The sequence below is a fragment of the Cottoperca gobio genome, chromosome 8 (genome assembly GCF_900634415.1).
Source record: "Cottoperca gobio chromosome 8, fCotGob3.1, whole genome shotgun sequence".
NCBI classification, from domain to species: domain Eukaryota; kingdom Metazoa; phylum Chordata; class Actinopteri; order Perciformes; family Bovichtidae; genus Cottoperca; species Cottoperca gobio.
This window is the reverse complement of record NC_041362.1, coordinates 1,606,388-1,628,856: the sequence shown is the minus strand read 5'-3', so window position 1 is coordinate 1,628,856 and position 22,469 is coordinate 1,606,388. Positions and strand designations below refer to the sequence as shown.

Genomic DNA, 22,469 nt, shown 5'->3' with positions numbered 1-22,469 from the left:
TACTGACACAATTTAAAGTTACTACAGTTTTTAAACGTAGGCACTGGTGAGTGAAGTTGCTTAGTGTAGCTTTCTGCTGCTGTGTACTTGTTGCTCTGAGGCTCTGGGGACTTATGATCTCCCATTGAGCACCATTTATGTATGATGACATTATCTTCCCAGGTCAATACCACCCTTCACCAGGGCATTACCTCGGAATTAATCTCCACCACTGTGCTCTAAGGGAGAAGAGATTTTTCTGATCTCATTCGAGAACTTGTATGACTCAAAGGGAAGAACTTGTGTTAAATGCTTTGAGCTGTTTCAGCCAAGTCTGAGCCGGGCACGTTTGTAATGCCTCTCTGAGGACGAATGGGGGAAGTACACAGATGGTATACCGGGCTGGCTCAATGTATGGCATTGAAGGGGGTTGAGGGATTGGAATGGAGAACCTGCATGACCAATGACTCCCCAATCAGAAAGCACTGATGTGGGTCTGAGTAGTGGGCATGTTGAGGGCTGTGGAGGAGATTCAGATAAAGAAAGGTGACCCTGCAGCAAGGATTAGGGAACACAACTCTCTCCTTGGGTTTAATTAGGACAGTTTGGTAAACAAAACACAACGATCTTTGGTCAGTGATTCTTGCCTGTGAACCGGACAAATCTCCCCCTGCGCTTTGGACAGATTTCCAACAGCTTGAGACGTGTCGGGACAATCACAACTGTTTATCTAATATGGGCCGTGTTTGAGAATAAGTGCTGTTGAAGCATTTTTGGAAAATAAGCAAAATGATTGCAGCTGATGTGGCACTTTGTGTTGAAGCAGGTATTGTGTCAGTATTGAACAAACTGGAACGTTTATTTTTGCTAAAAGAAGAACAATTAACTGCACTTAAAGCTTTTCTTGAGAAGAAAGATGCCTTTTTAGTTTCATAGACCAACTCATGATTCCAGCTCATCTCTGCATGCTGTAGTCCGTTGCTCAGGCGTTATTTTGCCCTCCCGCTTTTTCATTAAGTCCCGCCCTAATGTGCTGTGATTGGTACTACTGTGTTGTGATTGGCCATCTACGCCAGGGCCATCTGTTCGCTCATCACTACGTCACGTTTACCTGTTGATAACAGCTCTTGAAATCGAAGATGATCTGAGAGGTTCCAGACTAATTTGCTTTTGTGATTTGTTCTGGCGATGTCAGGTGTTTGTCCTTCAGCTGACCAAAGTGCCGATTGCTTCATTGAACTTCTTATTGACTTTATCTGCTTCTGCTTTGGATTTTCTCACAGCTCACTGAAAACGTACCACCATGCGACAGCCTGTAGAGTTATGCACTTCTTATTCTGGCAGGATGATTTGGTCAGCATGAGCGATAAAGCACTAGAGTCCTCTGTAACACTGAAGGGACGTGATCCTCATCTTGTGTTCCCCTGATCTCGTTAGTACACTATTGTCAGTCATGGATAATGGCCACAGCCTCTCTCCCCCACTAATGCATACCAATATCAGTGTCTAGGTGTTCAGGATTGATTACATGGCCTAATCATCTCATCTAATTGATATCCTACCATGCAGCACATATATTTCCCTGATTGGGTCACAGGGTGATCCCTGGGATATTACGCTCTGGCCAAGCAGCCTAATGAGTATCTCACCTCATTGAGTGATAACAAGTCATGCCTGGGCTAATGGCAGGGGAAGAGCCTCTTAATCTCATACCTAATGGCGCTCTCAAGTTAGATACAAAATCAATTAGGATGGGTATGTTAACATGTGAGAGTGCATGTGGGACTTTACAGTGATATAAAGTGGGTTTGCATAACATGGTTTCTTTGAGTTAATATGTGTTGGTATCAGCCATTGATTTGCTAATAGTAATGCTGTAAACGTGGACAGAGTCTTGGAGTATGTATGGGCCGTTCACATGTTGCTCTCTCTTTTGAGCGAATCTACATTGACAACAATGGATTGCAATGCATTATTTTCCGAACAAGCGTTGGGTTTCGATAACTGAATCCAAACCTGGTTCTAGATTTATACAATTCTGGGATTTCCACCAGGGACAGATGTTTTATCAAATGCTCCTCCTCTTCTTTTCTCTTGTTATTAGCAATGTAAAAAAACAGGCAGGTAGCAGCTTCTCATTTTTGCTGGCGAAGTGAGAAATTAGCTCTAGCTAATTAATGTTAATGCTGTAGGTAACTTGCCAAAAAAATTAAACTTGGCTGTTTGCTGGTTGATTGCCAGTGTCTGTACTCAGCCAAGGGTTGTTTGTGTTGTGAAATAAGCACCACTCTGTAACATCACACTACATTTGCGTGTGTAATGATGTGTTTTGGTAGTTCAACAAGACTGATAGAGACTGACAACAACTGCATTTCATTGTTAGAATGTCACACTTAAACAATTATGCATGTCACATGTATAATTGGCCTGATGGTTCTGAATCAGGACCCCTAATATCTCTTGGAAAATAAGCAAAGTAACAAAGCTAGTTTTTCAGTATGTCAGTTTAACCTAATCACATGTGATGGTAATCAACCAACCCCCACGTTTATGTGAACCAACCCTTTTATGTTCTGGGGGTGTATGTGTTGGAATTGGACCATTAAGTGTGGATGAGTGGCGACATCACTCACATCTCTGTCTTGTTGGACTGTCGCCGGCAGGGTACAGTGTTGCTGACACATGTACCAGTCATAGGGTCCACTGCCTCCACAATGACAAAGGGCCTCTCCTCCAGCGTGGCCACCGTCAGATGCCTGTAGTCGGACACAGGCTCCAGGTAAGTGCCGTACCGCGGCCACACGGGGTATCTCATTTGTAGGATCCCCATCTCGAAGGTCCCCACCTAAAGGAGTCAAAGAGAGGAGCGTGAAAAATCCTACCGATCTCCAGATAGTTACCATTCTGCCATATTGCTCACATATCTCTGATGAGCCTGGAGAGGACATGACTGCATAACACTGTCTATCTCAAAATCCAATCTTAATACAGTTATCCCCAATTCTCTAACTCTATAAGTTGTCATCGCACATCCCTGTGATTTGTGCATCTGGATCTGGTGCAGCGAGGTGAGTTTTTGTTCGTGGGCGATTTTAGAGGAAATAGATTTTTGGGTCACTGGGGATGTAGAGAGTGCAATTACACATCTAATGCAACGAAAGCAATTCCACCCTCTGCTATATTACCAGTTAGCTCATTTTAATTGGAAGTTGTGGGGAAATGAGCTGAATACATAATCAACATCTGAAATGAAACGTTTATTTGAAGAAGCCGTGACCTGTTTAGGACCACGTTCCACAGTTGTGCTCCTCTGACTCTCACTGTGTGAATCGGGCTGGGAAATGATGAATGAAGGTCGCAGAGGACCAACTGGAGCCCAATTATGCCAACTCATCCCACCGATTGTTAACTTTATGCTGAATCAGACGGGGCTATTAAATGCTGCTTTGACCGCCATAATTCAGACAGTCGGTGTTTAAATTAGACACAGAAGATTTATCAACGCTCCACAGTTCTGATGTTTTCTGATTAATGTAATGCTTCACTGCATTTTATTTAAAACGTTTTATGACATGCTTTGCAAAGGCCAAACTGTGCAACTATCAAAGGCTGAAATGACATTACTAAGATTCATTATCCCAAAAAAGTATTTAGGGATTTCCATTTACAAGGCAGTAATTAACCAAAAAATAATTAAATCATCAACTATGAATAAAACAAATGTAATTAATCATTAATCAACTGTGAGATTAAAAGAAAAGTTTAAAGTCCAAGGCACACCAGCATTAGCAGCTCTGTTGTGTTCTGGTCTGCGTGTGATCCGTTCTTATAGTTACTTTGATTATTTTGGATGTAAAACAGTGACAACGATGTAAAGACCCATCATTATGTGCTTATTGAACATAAACCATGGGCATTAATCTGCTGCTACAACAGTCTCCACTCTTCTGGGAAGGCTTTCCAAAAGACCTTGGATCCTGGCTGCAGGGACTCCCATTCAGCCAAGAGAGCATTAAGGAGGTCAGACACTGATGTTGGGTGATGAGGTCTGGCTCGCAGTCTGTGTTTTAGTTCATCCCAAAGGTGTTGGATGGGGGTGCAGTTCAGAGTCAAGGTCTTCCACATCACATCGTGAAAAACATTTATTTATGGACCTGGCTTTGTGCATGGAGACATTGTTATGTTGCGCGATATGGCCAAATGGTATCCCGATATAGATCCTTTCATATCTGGATAACGATATAAAGAATCGGAGGGATGAAACCCTCTTTTTAATGGTCACACATGCAGAGCACACAGCACACACAGTGGAATTTGTTCTCTGCTTTTAACCCATCCTAGTACCAGGAGTCTAGTACTAGGAGCAGTGGGCAGCTCATGTACAGCGCCCGGGGAGCAATGGGAGTGAGGGGGGACGAGGGATGTCCGGTGCCTTGCTCAAGGGCACCACGGCGGGGCAGGAGGGGAACTGGGACCTCTCCAAGTAGCAGTCACACTCCATTTTTTTTAGGTCGGGTCTGTGACTTGAACGAGCAACCCTACGGCTCACAGTCCTACTGACTGAGCCACTGCCGGACATATATATCATAATATAGCATGTTTTCTGGTTATTTAATAAATAAATAGTGTCTAAAATAGGGCCGGGGTGTCCACATACTGTATATACATAGTTTATTTGTCTATTCATTTATTATTTCAGGCAAAAACCTGAACCCAATTAGGTCAGGAAACCGTATCGTATACAAACCGACTTTGTAATCGATTGTCTCTAAACTCTAAAAGGCCTACTCTATTCTGTATCATCTGTATAATAAATATATTCGTTCCTTTTTTAAATCAATAACCCCGTATCAGCTCTGGCACTCCCTTTTAAAATAATCTATAGTCTTGACAGGAAGCTTAATCTGCACAGTTTACCATGTGGGAATGGATGTGTCACAGTTACAGGGGAGGAATAGGAGATGAGAAGAGCAGTTTCCTGCTCTTTGTCTCGTTTTCTGTAGAAGGATCAATTACAGTTAGAATTTACTTCTGGAAGTGAGGACGATGGTGCGATTGTGAGCTGACTCGCAGTTAAACGTTCGCCTGTTTATTTCACAAACACTCCACTGTGCTGCTGTAAATGTCATGAAATTCCTGGAGGGCTAAAAAAAAGTCTGTCAGTCTGGACAAAATGTTTTTCCTCCCACATAATCTCTGCTGTTTGTGCAGGAAGGGGGACAATCCTGTCTGCTCACACCCTTCAGTACAGCTTGTTACAAAGGAAAGTGGGGGGGAGTGCAAATATCCCAATTCTCTCTGGACTTTTCCGTTATTCCTCTCTCCTGCCCCGTGGTATTGATCAGTCCGGCTGTTTATTCTAGCGTTCCACTCGTGGGCTTTTATTCAAGTAAATCAGAATTGATTATTATAGGAAAATACACTGTCCCTGCGCAGACTATGAAGATCTTGAAACAAATACCAAATAGTGACCTCAGAGGAAAGACATTATAGCCCAAATGTAGAGCTTATTCAGATCACCTGAATGTACAGTAACTGTCACTCCAGTATCATAGTTGATAGTACAGTATTACAAAAACATCCATTGGGAAAATACTTCATTCTTTAGTTTACAACCATCAGGCGAGACTGTAATTTCAGGGTTTGTGCATGTCACAGAGATACAGCCAGAAAATACACGTTTCAGGCCCGTACATCTCCCTGCCAGATAACAGCAATGACAGAAACACTTCTCGTCCTCCTCGTCGTAACTCTCTTTGTCACGCTCTCCTTCCAAGTTACCTTGACTTTTAGATCCGGGAGGAAGTCGGAGAAGCAGCTGAATAATGACTCTTAAGGAAGTAGCAACTTACAGCTACTGCGTTAGATACGAGCACTGAAGTGATTTAAGTATGAAAGGTGAGGAGTGTAATGCATGTTATAGGTCTATACAGTGTCAGGCTGAGGCTGGTTACACATAGACGATGCATGAATGTAACGGAGAGGCTGCCCTGCAAATGTGTACAGTAAGAAAGCCGGCGAAAAGGCAATCAAAAGATGGAATTGATTTTCAGCTCTCAGAAAAAAGACGCCCTAGGCAACAGAACGTACAGCACAGCCAACGTATCGCCTCACACACAACTCTTCTGAAATGATCAGCAATGTTGTGCTCTGAAGGAGGGAGAAAAATATGTTTTCCTCCCAAAAAAAGCTTTAAGTAAAGGTCAGCAGGATGGAAATGAGGACAGGAGTCATGGGGTGAGGGAGAAGACACGTTTAACTTCTACCCTGCGTTCAAGTTCCAACTCTCTGTCAGTAATGAAAAGGATTTCTGATGGACCAAAACCTTATGTGAACCAAATCTATATAAGAAAACATTTTCATAGGACAGTGACAAATCCAATCCATGTTACTGTCACTGAATTAAATTTAACTTTCATGCAATTGGAGAAGACGGTGTTTCCAGAGCCAACTTTCCTGTTTGTCTTTGATAGCACAGCACAGAGGACGAGGATATTAAGATGGTTGAATAAATCCCTGATCTACTGGGAGTGTTGCAGGGAAGAACAACGCCCTTCAACATGTACATCTATCAGCAGGACTAGAGTCCCTAAGAAAAGTGAAAGGTGGTATTAAAAACAGCTCAGCAGGAATACAAAAGAAAGGAAGGTGATCAGTCTTTGTTACCTACGACCTGTTCCTGCCTTTATTTATTAGTTGATTGACTGATTTAAGATTGTCTCCATTGTTGATGACATGCAAGTTGCTGCTGTTTTGTGCACTGCATCACCCAGAAGTGCAGTGCACAATGGTTGGCAGTAAAAAAATCTTGTCTTATATCTTAGGGCTTTTCCGTCCGCATTTTTGGTCTGGACTAGTCAAACCACGTTGTTTTGCGTTACCAGTTTCAGGGCGCTGAGGTACGCCAAAGATGGACCATCGCCAGAGTCGAGCCCTCTTCTCCCCCTCAAACAAACATCTTTCAGCCGCTCCTTTGAACACTACTCACAGCCTTGTAATGGTGATGCAAATCCCTGCCGAGCCGGGCTGACGAGCAGAGTATAACCAAGCCAGCACATGTGTATGGAAAAGGGGCTATAGAGCCCAGCAGCAACCCCAAATCCCTACATTTCAATTCTGAAACACGGTTACTGCTGAAAGAATTAGTTTAGATTAGCCAAGGAGTTTCTGATTTAAGCTTTAAACATGTGGGGTTTGTTGCTTTTCTCTGTCTCACGTACAGTATAGCTTTGTAAACTGAATATCTTTGGGTTGGTCGGACAAAACAAGACGTTCCAAGGATTGTCTCAGGGCTCTGGGAACTTGTGATACTATTGTTGTGGACTAAGCAATGATTTCTTCAAGTGATGGATCTTGAAAACAGAAACTGATACCAACGCATAATAATAAAAATACATTTTTGTCAGTGAAAATGAAGCAATCGTGTGAAAGAACGGATGAATGGCATAATGATTAACTACCCTTTTGACCAGAAGCATATATTTAGCTCCCGATCTATAAACCAGCTGGTCAGCTACTCAGACAGTGGCCAGTGTTTTGGTGAACGCTTGAGTGAATCCAGCTCCTGAACGATCTTCAGGGGAGAGAACGGGAAGCTGCTGCCATATCGCAAAGTCAGCCAAAAACAACAGTAGGTGAGCGGCTTTGTTGAAACAGCAGAGTTTGGAAATCCCAACTGTGTTTACTGAGGAGAGTGAATGTTGTGTTGCTGAAAGGCAGAGTGACATGATGTGTGAACAGGAAACATAGCGATCCACTCTTTGTTGTTTTGCTGGCTTTCTGGAAACTGTAACTGTAGTGGCACTGTGTTGAGGATGCTCAACGATGGCGGCTGCCACTCTAAATACCCAGTTCTTCTTCTGTTAGTGTAAATCACATCCCAATCTCTTGTCCATAATCTGACAGACCCACATAACATTGATGTGATTGGACCGACTGCTGTATTAGTTCCTACTCTGCCTGCTTCCATAACCAAATAGCTTCCCATTAGCGAGCGCAGTGCCTTGTAAACAAATTGGAAATGAATAGGAAAATATAAATATAACATAATTAGCTGTGAAACACCTGCGGCTGTTTACGATGAGCGCAATGTTTAACTGAACAGCTTCTATTTAACCAGAGGAAGTGAACGCTCTGCAGTCTGAAGTCCACATCACATCCGCCCCCTGTGCTTAAATTAATGCCCCAAACAAGTCAATGAGGCGGCACATAAATGTGTGTGTGCATGGGTTTTCTGTTAATATCTTTTAGAAGAGATGGAGGAGTAAGTGGCAGAGATGTGTGTGTAATGGTGTACTGTGTGTGTGATTAAGAAATGGTCCTTTTATTAAGTAGTTAATTGGTATCAGTGGAGTTTGACTTTACAAAGAGACCAGTGATGTATGAAATCACTCTGTGAAACCAACAATGTGTCAGCAGAACAGATTTCCTCATTCTCTGAGTTACATTATGGCCTTTTGTGCATTCAGTAACAATCGCACCAAAAACTGAATCTGAGAAAAGCTTGTGGAAGTGAAATATGTGTCACCATGTGGTGAAAAGCTCACCTTGTCCCACTGCCTCTCTCTGTCCAAAGTGATAATGATCATGGATGGATTCACCAGGTAACCGTTACTGTTGAAGGAGAAGTCATTGTGTTCCCAGGTTACATTCAACATGTGCCTGCAGAGAAACAAAACCCAAAGAGAGAGATGATCAGTGACATCATTTGCAGTTACCTGTAATCAAACCACTGTCCATACTGTGTACTGGAAATACTATATTTATGTAAGTAAACTTTACAATCGCAGTGATGTTACAGACAGTCAAAGGTTCATGACTCTATGAATGGAAATGTCGGACCTTCGGAATAAACTATTGGATGGAGTTCTACTAAATGTTGTACATGCATTCGTGGTCGCCAGAGGATGATCCCCCTAAAAACCTTTTCTCTAGCTCCACTGTGAGGTTGACTGTTTAGTTGTTTGCTGAAATATCTAGACATCTGTTGTCTGGTTTGCTGTGGGATTCGGTAAAGGTATTCACAGTCCTCTCAGGATGAATTGTATTAACTTTGCTCCTCATGTCCTCACTTGACCAATACATTGGTTTATGACCAAATACCTGCTCAACTAATAACATTCCCATCAGCCTCAGCTTTACCTTTTATGCCTTGTGGCGGCGGCATAATGTTTTTGCATCGTCAGTCCCAATCATCCCATTTTTCGCAATATTTTGTGTGAATTTCTTCAAATTTGGGACAAATGTCCACTTGGACTCAAGGATGAACTGATGAGTTTTTGGTGACCTCACAAAACACACTTTTGGCCATAACTCAAGTAATAATATGCTAATTATGACAATTTCCCACAAATATCTAAAGGGATGAAGTGATGACCTTTTGGAAAGACATGGATATAAATGGCAACTTAATTGGTTGGCGGGTGCATAAAACTGTGAGGCGGTAATTTTAGTTTGTTAAATTCAAATGGCAAATGTTAGAGAGTTAGAGAGTTAAGAGAGTTAGAGAGTTAGAGAGGTAAGAGAGTTAGAGAGTTAAGAGAGTTAGAGAGTTAAGAGAGTTAGAGAGTTAGAGAGTTAAGAGAGTTAGAGAGTTAGAGAGTTTAGAGAGTTAAGAGAGTTAAGAGAGTTAGAGAGTAAGAGAGTTAGAGAGTTAGAGAGTTAGAGAGTTTAGAGAGTTAGAGAGTTAGAGAGTTAGAGAGTTTAGAGAGTTAGAGAGTTAAGAGAGTTAGAGAGTTAGAGAGTTAGAGAGGTTAGAGAGGTTAGAGAGTTAGAGAGTTAGAGAGTTTAGAGAGTTAAGAGAGTTAAGAGAGTTAAGAGAGTTAAGAGAGTTAGAGAGTTAGAGAGTAAGAGAGTGTTAGAGAGTTAGAGAGTTTAGAGAGTTAGAGAGTTAGAGAGGTTAGAGAGTTAGAGAGTTAAGAGAGTTAGCGTTGCTTGTTACCAAGCAAAGCTAACTCTGTGTCCATGGTAAACATTATACACATCATATTGTAAATATGTTTTCATGCTGTGAGCATTTATCTTAAGTGTAGCATCACAAAGGCATGACTTTATACTCGTTATTAATTATATTGTTATTATATGTTTCTTTACATCTATTTCTTTTCCAAACATATTGCATATTTATGTATATCCCGCTTATTGTTTTAAATGTTTCCCTCTCAGTTTGTGGGAATAGCATACATGTTGCTCTTGGGATCATGAAACTATTTTAAACAGATTTGATAAATTCACAAATGCCTCGTCAAGGAACAGAAAGCTGTGTCATAATACAGACACAAGGTTTCCTGACAGCTTCTGCGCTGTGAGGAAGAACAGCTATCTCCTTTCATTCCATTGTGTCATCACTCACATCCTGTTATATTAGACCTGTGGCGCCGCTCTCTCACCTCAGCCGACACTCCAGCAGAGGTGATGAAAGCCTGCTGGGAGGAGAATAGCCTTCAGCTCTGTCTGTGTGAAAGCCTATTTAATCTGGTAATCTTCAATAATCCCATTAACAGGTGAGCTGACTCATTATCAAAAGCTTCTTTGAAAAAAATCTCCAATCAAGTGAGGACAAATCTGAGAACCGCGGGGGATGTTAATGTTTGATCTGGCTGGAAAGAGAAGAAATGACTATAAAGGTAATGGAAAGCGCTTTGTTCTATCTCGCCGACCTTCATGTTACAGACCAGAGCCGCCGCTACTCAAATCCAGCCTGCTGGGTTTAGAAAGTCTAAAAGGAGGGGGTTGTACTGTATCAAAGCCTGAGATAATGTTCACCATTTCCACTTTTGCATGGACGAAGAAAAAGTTGTCTCCCCTACGGCTCCGAAGACTCCAAAAGAAAAATTACTTGTGACATGAGAGGGATAGAGTGATGTTTCATAATGCAAGAGGAGTGTCTGACGATGCCCGTGTCCTGTTTGCAGCCCCTTGGTGACCATCTACAACAACACACGTTCATACACAAAACACTCCCAATCTCCCGGCATCACCTTGGCTCTTCCCTTCGCTGGTTAAAACATTCTTCTTACAAAATAGGATTTGCTTTTGGCCATGGTTTAAATGAGGAAGAGCCACGCCCTTATCCATCGTCAACACCCGCCCCCACACTAAAATAGGGGAGCGCTCAGTGGTGAGGACATGAGGTGATAGATGGCAGCGAGGCAGAGGACACAGTTTGGGGAAGTGACAATCGCCGTAAAATGTGCTTCACAACACCAAACAGATGGGAATAAATAAACTACTTTTGACCTCTTTAGCCAGGTCCAACAGATGTAAGACTGAGCCATTACTGTTGTATCTTTATGATTTATCAGGAATTAAAGAGAGTAGTTGTTCTCAATGTGCTTCCTGACCATAAGATAACATTCTTCTGCTTGTCCTCAGCAAGGTTACGCTGATAATAAACTACAAATATAAATCGAGATAACAAAAGAAACTACAGATAAACAGCATTTGTTGTTTGTTCACTTAAAACAATCTATGATTACATATTACAGTGTCTCTGTGCAACTAATGTTTGTCTTCTCTAAGAAGCAAAGGCAGAAGTAGTGCGACAGTAAAGTAAAGCTCTTAGGGCGGGGGTGGGAGAGCAGAGTTGGGCCTCCGAACAATCAGCATTTATTTCTTTAATCCCTGACCAAACACTTTCTTCAATCTAAACCAACTTGTTTTTATTGATCTAAGATTTGTTGATCAGAAAATACTTGCATGAAGTTTTCGAGATTAAGACCTATTTTACTTGTTCAGGCGTAAAGACTTCCACAGAATAGTTTTAGTCTTTTTGTTTAATTATCATTATACTTTAAACATTAAAGTATCCTTTGTGTCTTAGCTGATGATTAAACACAACAAACGAGACTCATCAGATCGTCTGAAGCTGCAGGGGTTCATATATCATGTTCACCATTAGTCCCATTAACAGCAAGCCACTGCATAGTTGATCCGTGGGAAGAGTGTCCACTCAGTAGCTCACTATGTCATTTACGAGCACCATCTTCAAGTGGCCCCATTGGTCATTTTTCTAAATGTGACTGCAGCCTTTGCCAAGAATACCACCACGGGCCGGTAGCTCTTCATTTAACATGCATCATACTTGTGCTCCTCTGTGTATAACTACAATAAATGAATCGCCGACCCTCTGCCATCAAACATGGACAATCCTTTTTAAAGACTAGCATTTACAAATTCCACAGAAAGTACTTACAGTGAGTCGTTGAATAAACAGTGATATTCAATAATGACTCAAATACTAGGACCGTGACAAGCAAGGCAAATATGGTTGATTGAGAGGCGTAGAATTATCTACAGTAATGACATTTTAACTCACACTCACCAATATGCTGCTGCAAGTTTATGTTTTTAATACAAAAATGTTCAAATTTGCTATATATTATACTATTTATAACTTGAATTTATTTCCCATCGCTTCTACTTTGCGGTTCTTTGATCGCTGCTATGTTACTGTCAGTGAAACGTGACACTTTGTGCTCTTTCATATATGTAAAGGTTTACTAGGAAAGATGGTGCTAGTTTTGTGGGAATGAACATAATGATGAAGTTATCGAGACAACATTTTAAACATGGAGGAAATTTGCATTTACAGCAAGTAGACTCAACAGCACCAGGAGCAGAACACAAGATATGGAAACTGTGGATATTAGAAATGAAGCCCACCTGAACAGAGTGTCGTTAGTAGTCGATGGCTTGACGGGGTTGTGACAGTCACTTTGGCCCTCGGGCACGAAGCCTCTCTGTTTCCGAAAGCTCTGTACGCCTTTCACCACGATGGCCACCCCGTCCCGCACCCTCTTCCTCAGGCTCATCCTCCACCTGTCTGTGATGATGCTGATGAGCCCCACGGGGAAGCTGTCAGGCGGGGGGATGTCCGGGTTCCCCATTGCCAGGCTGGGGATAATCCAGATGTAGCCTGGCCCCAGCAATCCAGACTCGCCTGCCATGCTGAACAGGTACTGAGCCTCTTCATGGGAGCAGTAGACCAGCAGCACCTGGGCGTCGACCTGCTGCAGCAGCCTTCGTGCCCGGATATCGTTCATGCCGTCGGCGGACATGTCGAAAGTCAGCACGTCTTGCAGATCCCATATGAAGTAGCTAGTGTCCGAGAAGGATTTAACGTAATCCACGTAGGTTTCGTAGCCCGGGTAGAGGCTGGTTATGACCACAAAGCTGTCCCAGTTGTACTCCTCCATCACCTTGAACATGCCGTTGATCTGCTGCTCGATGGAGGAGCCCAGCTGGAGGAAGTTGGAGCCCTCACCCTGCAGGAAGAGGAAAACATCATCATCACGAGGAGATGGAACATGCATGAAGACCTTTTATGGTTAGTTAACAGATCTCACGGAATTTGCTCCTGACTAACAAGCAGAATTACCATAGCTTGATTCAATTTGTATAACGTGCTGTGCGATCTCTAGAGGACCCTCTTTACCCATACGAGGGTCTACACACAGAATTTCTACACACATAGAGAAGTGAGTTACCCAACCAGTAGGTTCTGTAGTGCAGCTTTGACAGGAGTTAAGTGGTTCTGCTTTATTTTGCTCTTGCAGCCACTGCAGACCCATTCATCACTTAAACTCGCATGTCTTACTTTTGTCGCGCAAACACTGGCCGGCATCTATACTTGCAAATTCAGAGGGATGACACTATCACTGTGGCCGGCTCTGCGTTTCATCTGTTTTTTTCTGCAAATGCAATGACCTTGAGAGGGTAATGAGGATGGTTTTTCATTTAAAAATGGAGAGGCGGGAAAAATACTTTTAAAGTATCTTGTGGTGTATGATACCTTTCCCTTGAGATTTTCATTAAAACTGTGTTTTTCAGTCTTCTGGTGTCGTTTAAAATTAGGACTCAATCGCAGAGTTTTTCCAATCGGTTGTAAAAACAAAACACCCGATGTGACAGCAATGATTGCGGTGTGGCCGAAGGTGCCCGACAGATTCTGGAGGAAACAGCGCAGCAACAGTTTTCTTGCCTGTGATTTAGAATGGAGTTACCCTTTAAAGGTGCTGTCTGTAACATTTTAAAATCAATGAATCACAACCAAAACGAAAAGGCAAGAAAACCTGGCCCGTGCACTTAACTCTTTCTGTTTCTCTTTTCTTTTCTATTCCCTTTGACACATTGACTTGAAGCACACATTCTGATGCAATTAGCACATCACATTTGTTATTATAAATATTTGTCTAATGAACTTTCCTTTAACGTCAAGTTAAGTTTGGGAAATGGCGGATAAATAAAGAAAACCTTAAAAAGAGAAAGTATTGTTCCGTTATATAGATAAGGGATGTTGTGTTTTCTTTAACAAGCCATCAACACAAGTTTGTAGGTAATTGCAACTATATATGTTTTACCTGGTAACCCAAAGGTTTTATTAATTCCTTATAGCTGATCTATAAAGCCCAAAGTTATAAATATAAACACTTACTAAAGGTATATAAACAATTGCTGCCTAAATACTACCTAAGGTAGCTAGGTTAAGGGTTTATAAGTTGTAATTTATCCCATTGACTGGTGTTCTCTAGATAAGAGCTGCAGAACATTCTGACCATCTGTAAACAGTATTTATTCATCAACTGCAGACTTGATGTAAAAACAACAACATGATGAATGACTTCTCTCATGAGCCATCCATAAGCAAATGTAGAATTATAAGAGTTAATATAAACCGTGGTGTCATCTCTTCACAGTAATTATACTAAGGTATCACAATTAATGTGACAGTGATGATGGATTGATGCGACTCTGCATGTACAGCCATTAGTTTCAACAGAGATTATTGATTCTTCAGCAGATTCCAATTACCTGTGCCTCATCTTTACTGTGCCTCATCTTTACTGTGCCTCACCTTTACTGTGCCTCACCTTACTGGCCGCACCTTTACTGTGCCTCATCTTTACTGTGCCTCATCTTTACTGTGCCTCATCTTTACTGTGCCTCATCTTTACTGTGCCTCATCTTTACTGTGCCTCATCTTTACTGTGCCTCATCTTTACTGTGCCTCATCTTTACTGTGCCTCATCTTTACTGTGCCTCATCTTTACTGTGCCTCATCTTTACTGTGCCTCATCTTTACTGTGCCTCATCTTTACTGTGCCTCATCTTTACTGTGCGACATCTTTACTGTGCCTCATCTTTACTGTGCCTCATCTTGACTGTGCCTCATCTTACTGTGCCTCATCTTACTGTGCCTCATCTTTACTGTGCCTCATCTTGACTGTGCCTCATCTTTACTGTGCCTCATCTTTACTGTGCCTCATCTTTACTGTGCCTCATCTTGACTGTGCCTCATCTTTACTGTGCCTCATCTTTACTGTGCCTACATCTTTACTGTGCCTCACCTTTACTGTGCCTCACCTTTACTGTGCCTCAATCTTTACTGTGCGACATCTTTACTGTGCCTCACCTTTACTGTGCCTCATCTTTACTGTGCCTCATCTTTACTGTGCCTCATCTTTACTGTGCCTCATCTTTACTGTGGCCTCATCTTTACTGTGCCTCATCTTTACTGTGCCTCATCTTTACTGTGCCTCATCTTGACTGTGCCTCATCTTTACTGTGCCTCATCTTTACTGTGCCTCATCTTTACTGTGCCTCATCTTTACTGTGCCTCATCTTTACTGTGCCTCACCTTTACTGTGCCTCACCTTTACTGTGCCTCATCTTTACTGTGCCTCATCTTTACTGTGCCACATCTTTACTGTGCCTCATCTTTACTGTGCCTCATCTTTACTGTGCCTCATCTTTACTGTGCCACATCTTTACTGTGCCTCATCTTTACTGTGCCTCACCTTTACTGTGCCTCACCTTTACTGTGCCACATCTTTACTGTGCCACATATTTACTGTGCCTCGTCTTTACTGTGCCTCGTCTTTACTGTGCCTCGTCTTTACTGTGCCTCGTCTTTACTGTGCCTCGTCTTTACTGTGCCTCATATTTACTGTGCCACATATTTACTGTGCCACATCTTTACTGTGCCTCATCTTTACTGTGCCTCATCTTTACTGTGCCACATCTTTACTGTGCCTCATCTTTACTGTGCCACATCTTTACTGTGCCTCATCTTTACTGTGCCTCATCTTTACTGTGCCTCATATTTACTGTGCCTCACCTTTACTGTGCCTCATCTTTACTGTGCCTCATCTTTACTGTGCCACATCTTTACTGTGCCTCACCTTTACTGTGCCACATCTTTACTGTGCCTCACCTTTACTGTGCCACATCTTTACTGTGCCTCACCTTTACTGTGCCACATCTTTACTGTGCCTCACCTTTACTGTGCCTCACCTTTACTGTGCCACATCTTTACTGTGCCACATCTTTACTGTGCCACATATTTACTGTGCCACATCTTTACTGTGCCTCACCTTTACTGTGCCTCACCTTTACTGTGCCTCACCTTTACTGTGCCACATCTTTACTGTGCCACATCTTTACTGTGCCACATCTTTACTGTGCCTCACCTTTACTGTGCCTCACCTTTACTGTGCCACATCTTTACTGTGCCACATCTTTACTGTGCCACATCTTTACTGTGCCTCATCTTTAAAACAAACACCATCTCTGCAAAACAAACACCGCCATTAAATTGTGAATCATTTGTAGAAGCATGACTGAAGTTATTAGATTATGTTGTGTAAATGGGGTTTATTATCCTTTTTAGACGACTTTAAGAAAACATTTATTGCCTTTCAATCTTTCTAAAGGTGTGATCTTGTTGTAAAAGCTCTTTCTCTTCCTCCCATTGGGCTGATAGGGAGCCGGCCCCCTCCCGACGCTCTCCCTCTCCGGGGAAAAAGCACTCCACCCTGAGTGCTGGGTCTCAGAGTGGAGGATTGGAGGGGTCAGGTACCCTGAGACTGCAAACAGGCCTGTGATCTTATTCCGCTTGTCTCCTTGCTGTCCTTGAAACAAGTTCAGCGGTCTTGTGATGAATGAGCATCTTACGAATTCAGACGTCACGGCTAAATCCACTGACTTTGTGCCTCTGACTGTACCGTGCTCACGCCCCTGAAAATATTTTCTTTTTCTATTGCCTCGTTTCACTTGTCACTGCCCTTGTTTCTCACACTCCTCTGCCTTTATCCCCGAACAGTGAGGTAGCTGGAAGGTTTTTCTTATAAATAGTTTTCGCCTTTCATTTTATAATGGAAAGTATGTAAAATGTCCCTGAAACCTACAATGATTATGAATGCATACAATAAATACTATATAAGAACACGGTAACTGTGGTTATACTATGCAATCATTTTGCAACTATTTTTTAGCTCATATCTTTTTTTTTTAAAGACTCCTGGTCTCATATGTTACTGATAACTGTAATATTCACAAAAATGAAATGCAGTTATGAGCATCTTTAGGAGGAATTTGTTTGAGCTCAGTGTAAGGGACATGCTGTGGACTAAGATGGATTAGACTGCAGTGAAGGCCGGCTGACTGCATATATCCGCGCTGGGTGCAGGGATCTTATGCAGGTTAGTCACGGAGAAGCTTGAGAAGATCGTATAAATCTACTCATTTTCTCCTTCCCCTCGCTGTCCCACAGCAAATCTGTCAGCGTTATTCCTATACGTGCTGATGCCTCGTGCTGCATCTGCAGCGGTTCACAGTCACTTTGTCCCACGACAGGTGTTAAGGCGTGTGTATATGCATGTGTTTCTGTATGCTTTGTACATACTCACTGATGTAAGACTAGCCCAAGGGTCTGTCAGAATAAAAAAATAAAAACCTGGAAAGTACAAACTCAACAGCTCAATTAGCAGAGAGCAGACTGATAGCACAGTCCAAATGAGCCTGGGGCATTACCACAGGCTCAGCTGCAGCTCAAAGCCTGAAGTCACGACCGCCCTGTCGGTGTGCAGAGCATGTACAGTGCTATCCAAGGCATATGGTTGTAGGGAATGAAATGAAACAGTCACAGTCTGTTACACAGAATGTAATATGAGTTCCCCAGCAGTACCTTTCTAGGAGCCAACTGCAGACTAAAGAGCCCAGTAAGCTTGGAGTGAACAAGTCCTATGGTGTTATCAGACTGCTTCTAAAGGCTAATATATTTACACCCCACACTTGAACGTGGCCTCTTCTTGGCTGCATCCCACTTCTTCCTTTATTCTCTTCCTTTTTGTCTTTGTTGTCTCAACACGATTAATCTTACAAATGCTGAAGTCACCAAACTCCTTGTATTTAAAGTAACACTGAAAAGCCCAAAGTCTGTGCTGACTTCCAGTGGTCTACGTATTTGTATAGTGTAGAAGTGTCCTGCAGGGTGTTGCAGGTGCTTTTAGGTGTGGTTAAAGGTGCATAGCACTTGAAATGTTCAACCAGATACGGTACTAAGTATTTGTGATTATTTTAAAGAGTCACTTGCTACGTTCACAATAAGTCTCGCCTTTTGTTCACACTAACTGTGCGGTCACAGTGCCAAGTCAAAGGCCACTTTACTTTCTTTAGATTGTTACAAACTTGTCCTCCAAAAAGATGCGTCTTTGGTCTGTGATCTCTCAGGATCGGTAGTTACTTTATTAAATATTTGCCTCACTCATTAAATGAGTGCTTTTTGCTGTGAGATTCAACACCACTGATTGTTTTCCCTGAAGCTTTATAAACTTATTATATTTATAGAAATATAATTCTGACTTAAGTGAAAGTGCTCCTTATTTAAAGTTGGCAGAGTGCCTCCACTTTAATCCGCTGCAGGAAACCCTGGAAGGTGATTTGAATGTATGGGGGAGGGCGAAATTGATAACATTTTCTATTATGGTGTATGTAGTTTAATATCACAATAGATACTCAAAACTCAAAAGTTATTCAGCACAATAATAAAGAAATACTTTAAATCCTAAATTGCCATCAATGTAATCCAAACAGAGATATACAGTACGTGATATTATAACCTGGGTGAATGTAACTGGGCATCAACCATTCAGTCAGTCAGCTGCACTGCAGTGTTCAAAGAAGCTCACAGTAATAGTCTACAGTCCCAAAAAAGATTAGGCCATTGAGTGGAAAGCTTAGCTCACATACATACACAAGGGTAAAATATACAGAAGAACTCATATCTGTTTCCAACATGGATCCAGACTCGTTAGTCGACACGGTCAACTTTCACTTTTTAACCCTTTAACACTTTGACAAGCGTGTTGTGCTCACATCTTGCAATGTCCAGTTGAATGAATGCTGCGCAGCCAGATTAGTTTTTAGATGCTCTGAAACTGGTCTTAATTGAGTTAGATGAGTGTAAAGCAGTGATTATCTCTAAACAACAGCTGTTTATGTGTCACTGAAACCAATACTTCTCAGAATTTACAGGACCAATACGTAAACCGCTGTGTTTACCTGCTGTAAAGCTCTCACTGGGTAGCTGAAGGTTATTTGAATGACTCAGGTGAGTGATGCTTATTGATAGCTTTGGAGTGCATCCAAAAATCTAAAAGGAAACAAGAGATTTAAGTCACTTGGCTCAAAGGGGCTGAAGCCACAATGACATTATGTATTGCGTTAAATTGTTGTGGCAGTGAGTGAAATCATAGCTGAAGATATGGAACACAAAGAGGTGTATGGTTCCCCTGGTCACATGACTGAACTGCAGCCATCTCTCTCTGTCGTTCTATAAAGAGAGACTTCTGGCCACGGCTCTTTGCTGCGACATATGTCTGCCTCCGCCGCGCAGCAGGAAATGCCCTGGCGTCGCCTTCCTGTGCTGCTGACGTCACATAGATCCTGCACGGCAACCAGGAACAGACACACACTTCCCGGGCCGTTTGCCACTTAAAAAAACCCAACACTATGACACTGTATAGATAGTGTGGAGCAAGACTGAAATAATATTCAAATGAGCTTTTAGGAAGAGAAATAATTGAGTATTGAGTCATTTGTTCTCTGAGGTACTCATTAAAAACCCAATTTATTAAAAATGTCTAACAAAATCAAATCGAAAAGTTTCATACTTAACATGAGTTTCAGACTCTTATTTTAATCCCTCAACACCATGTTAACATATGGAGGAGAAAAATACAGAAATGACAAAGCAATGGCACCTGGCACAGGTGAAGCGCGACATAAATTACCTACAAGAAGGCATAAAATTCACATATAACGTCTGATCTGAATGTAATTACAAAATTAAAATAGACGGATGGTTTAAATGACAGGTACTTTCCCCATATTTCACTCGCTTGCATTTTTTATACGAACATTACAGGATATATGAAGAGTATTTTTTGGGACTCTGAAGCTGCTAAATCTTTTTATTTTTATTTATCTACCTTTAGTTGTAGGATTTTAATAAATGGTACTAAAATCTTGCTTTTTATATGAAAACCAGATATTACTTTAGAGATTCACAGTATGTATCTGTCATTTGTTTTTCAAATCAAATATTTGACACAGAATGTCCGCACGCTATTAGATCGTAATTGTGTGTCCGTCACCTATCTGCATTGGTTGCTGTGTTAACGAAGTAGGCGTCAGTGATTATGTAGCTACGCTGGGGGCTTTCCAAGCAATGGAGGTCCATCATTTTGCCTTCCAAAGATCTGGGCTGTCAAGTCGAGGCGCATTCTCGGGTATTTTGCCCTCTCCTCTATGTTGTCCTCTTTAGCGCTCTGCTAGTAGCAGCATGGATTCTGCTCATCATTTCTATCGCTCTTGATTTGACGTCATCGTTGCGTCGCGAGTGACGCAAAAGACATTTCGAAATCCAATTTGAGCGACAAGAGCGTGCGGACTGAGACGCATCTGTAGAAACCCGATTGGAATCGCATTTGAAACCATCCTTTGGATCAGATTTGTGGCTTTTTGCTGTCCAAGCTTCCTAAAATCAATCTGGGTATGACAAAAAAAAAACTAAACCTGAAACGAGGCTTTAGTTAAGGTACGGACTTCCTCTGATTCCTCCCCTTAAACCACACAAAATCTGTGTTTGCCCTTTTAACACTTGCTGATATATAAATTCTCTTCTGACATCCGAGTGGAATGAAGTTTAAGTTGCACTGCAGAAACTACATATGTCCTGACTCACTGCTCCCCTATGGCTGCTTTGTATTACTCTTGCTCTGCCTCAGTCTAGACAGGTGACACTGTAACTGTGTCGTGGTTTTAAAATGAAGCGAGAGGTAGAGGAAGAGACAAGGGAGTTCAGGACTGAGTGAAGGCAGACGGAGAAAAAAGGAACTGCTCTAGTTTTGAGAAAAGCCTTGGGCTCATGTTCCTGCAAAGACCATCAGGGTTTTGCTTGTGTCTGACTTACATTTTGTCCACTTTACAGCGCCGTGGCTCGGAGGATGTGATCTGTCCGACCGCACGATGAATGACTCAAAGGATGCTTTGAATTTTAGGTCAGGATAATGAACTAAATGCATAATGAGAGAACATGTGGATTTGGTGCTTGGAACGACTCCCTTTTGTCTGCAACTTCTTCTGAAGGGCATCACTGCGTGTATTTATTTGTTCAGAGATTCGTCACAACTTTTTTTCCACCATGCTATAACAAAAATGATGTAGTCAAAGCTACACGAGGAAGGACTTTCAGTTAAAACTACACCCCTGTGTAATCACCCTAATGGGATATTTTGATGTCCCTCTTTCATGCTGCGGGAAGTGAGTACAAAACTTAGTTTGAAGTCAGTTCCAGCACCTTCAGCTTCTGTAGTATAAACACAATCTCTCTCTAATGTAACCAACTGGTTTCACTGTAGATGCCTAAACCTAGGCCTAGATTGGAGGACTTGTTGGAGCTTTGTGCTTCACTGTCCTGGCGAAGAAGCAGCCATATTTAATCTTTTCAACCAGGTTCTTTGGGCTTCACTAACGCTGTCAGCCATTATGACTGGTAATGATTTATCCACTGTTTGAACTGTGGGAACTGATTGATCTGCTGGCAATAGTAAAGTATGTAGCTTTGATGTTCTGGCCATTTAAAATGTACATATGGCTGCTGGACTTCTAACTATATACAGTAGATGCAATATTCTAATATTTGCTTGATACTTCCAGGCTTCATCTTAAACTTAGTTCCCTCTGAACTTCTGCTCATCATTATTTCATTCCGTGTCCTCATTGGGATAGAACATGAAGAGGATGATGGGACGTGTGCTCTGATGCCGCCGATTAACAAACTAAAGTGTCATGAGGACAGGAATCAGTTTATCACCTAATTTTATCCTGTCACTTTCAGAAAGATCAAACTGCCGGCTCTCGGCGATATGTATGAAAAATGAACGAGCTCCATTGCCTTGTTGACTACCTTTTGACAGAGTCCCATAAATCAATCGACGGGGCGGCGTCACTAACTGTTTCGTAGAACACTCAAAGAGGCTTGGAACAATCTCATCTCTCTGTACCTGGCACATAACGGTCCTGTGCTGCATTGTTACTTTTACAGCCCTTCAATATTAATAAATGACCAATTAAAGCATGAATACGTTGTAAACAAATATTTACTGGAGACACAAATTATTTTTCTGCCAATACTCATGGTACATGTT

At 41.9% G+C, this 22,469-nt stretch overlaps 1 protein-coding gene across 1 annotated transcript in view; it reads right to left on the bottom strand.

The window, feature by feature from the left end:
* Positions 1–22,469, bottom strand: part of grin2ca (glutamate receptor, ionotropic, N-methyl D-aspartate 2Ca) — a 59,699-nt gene that overhangs the window by 15,803 nt on the left and 21,427 nt on the right. The window contains exons 3-5 of the mRNA XM_029438738.1: positions 12,643–13,244; positions 8,526–8,640; positions 2,613–2,824 (exon numbers count right to left, since the gene is read on the bottom strand). Coding sequence (XP_029294598.1) covers positions 2,613–2,824; positions 8,526–8,640; positions 12,643–13,244 — 929 coding nt within the window. The remainder of the gene's footprint in view (positions 1–2,612; positions 2,825–8,525; positions 8,641–12,642; positions 13,245–22,469) is intronic.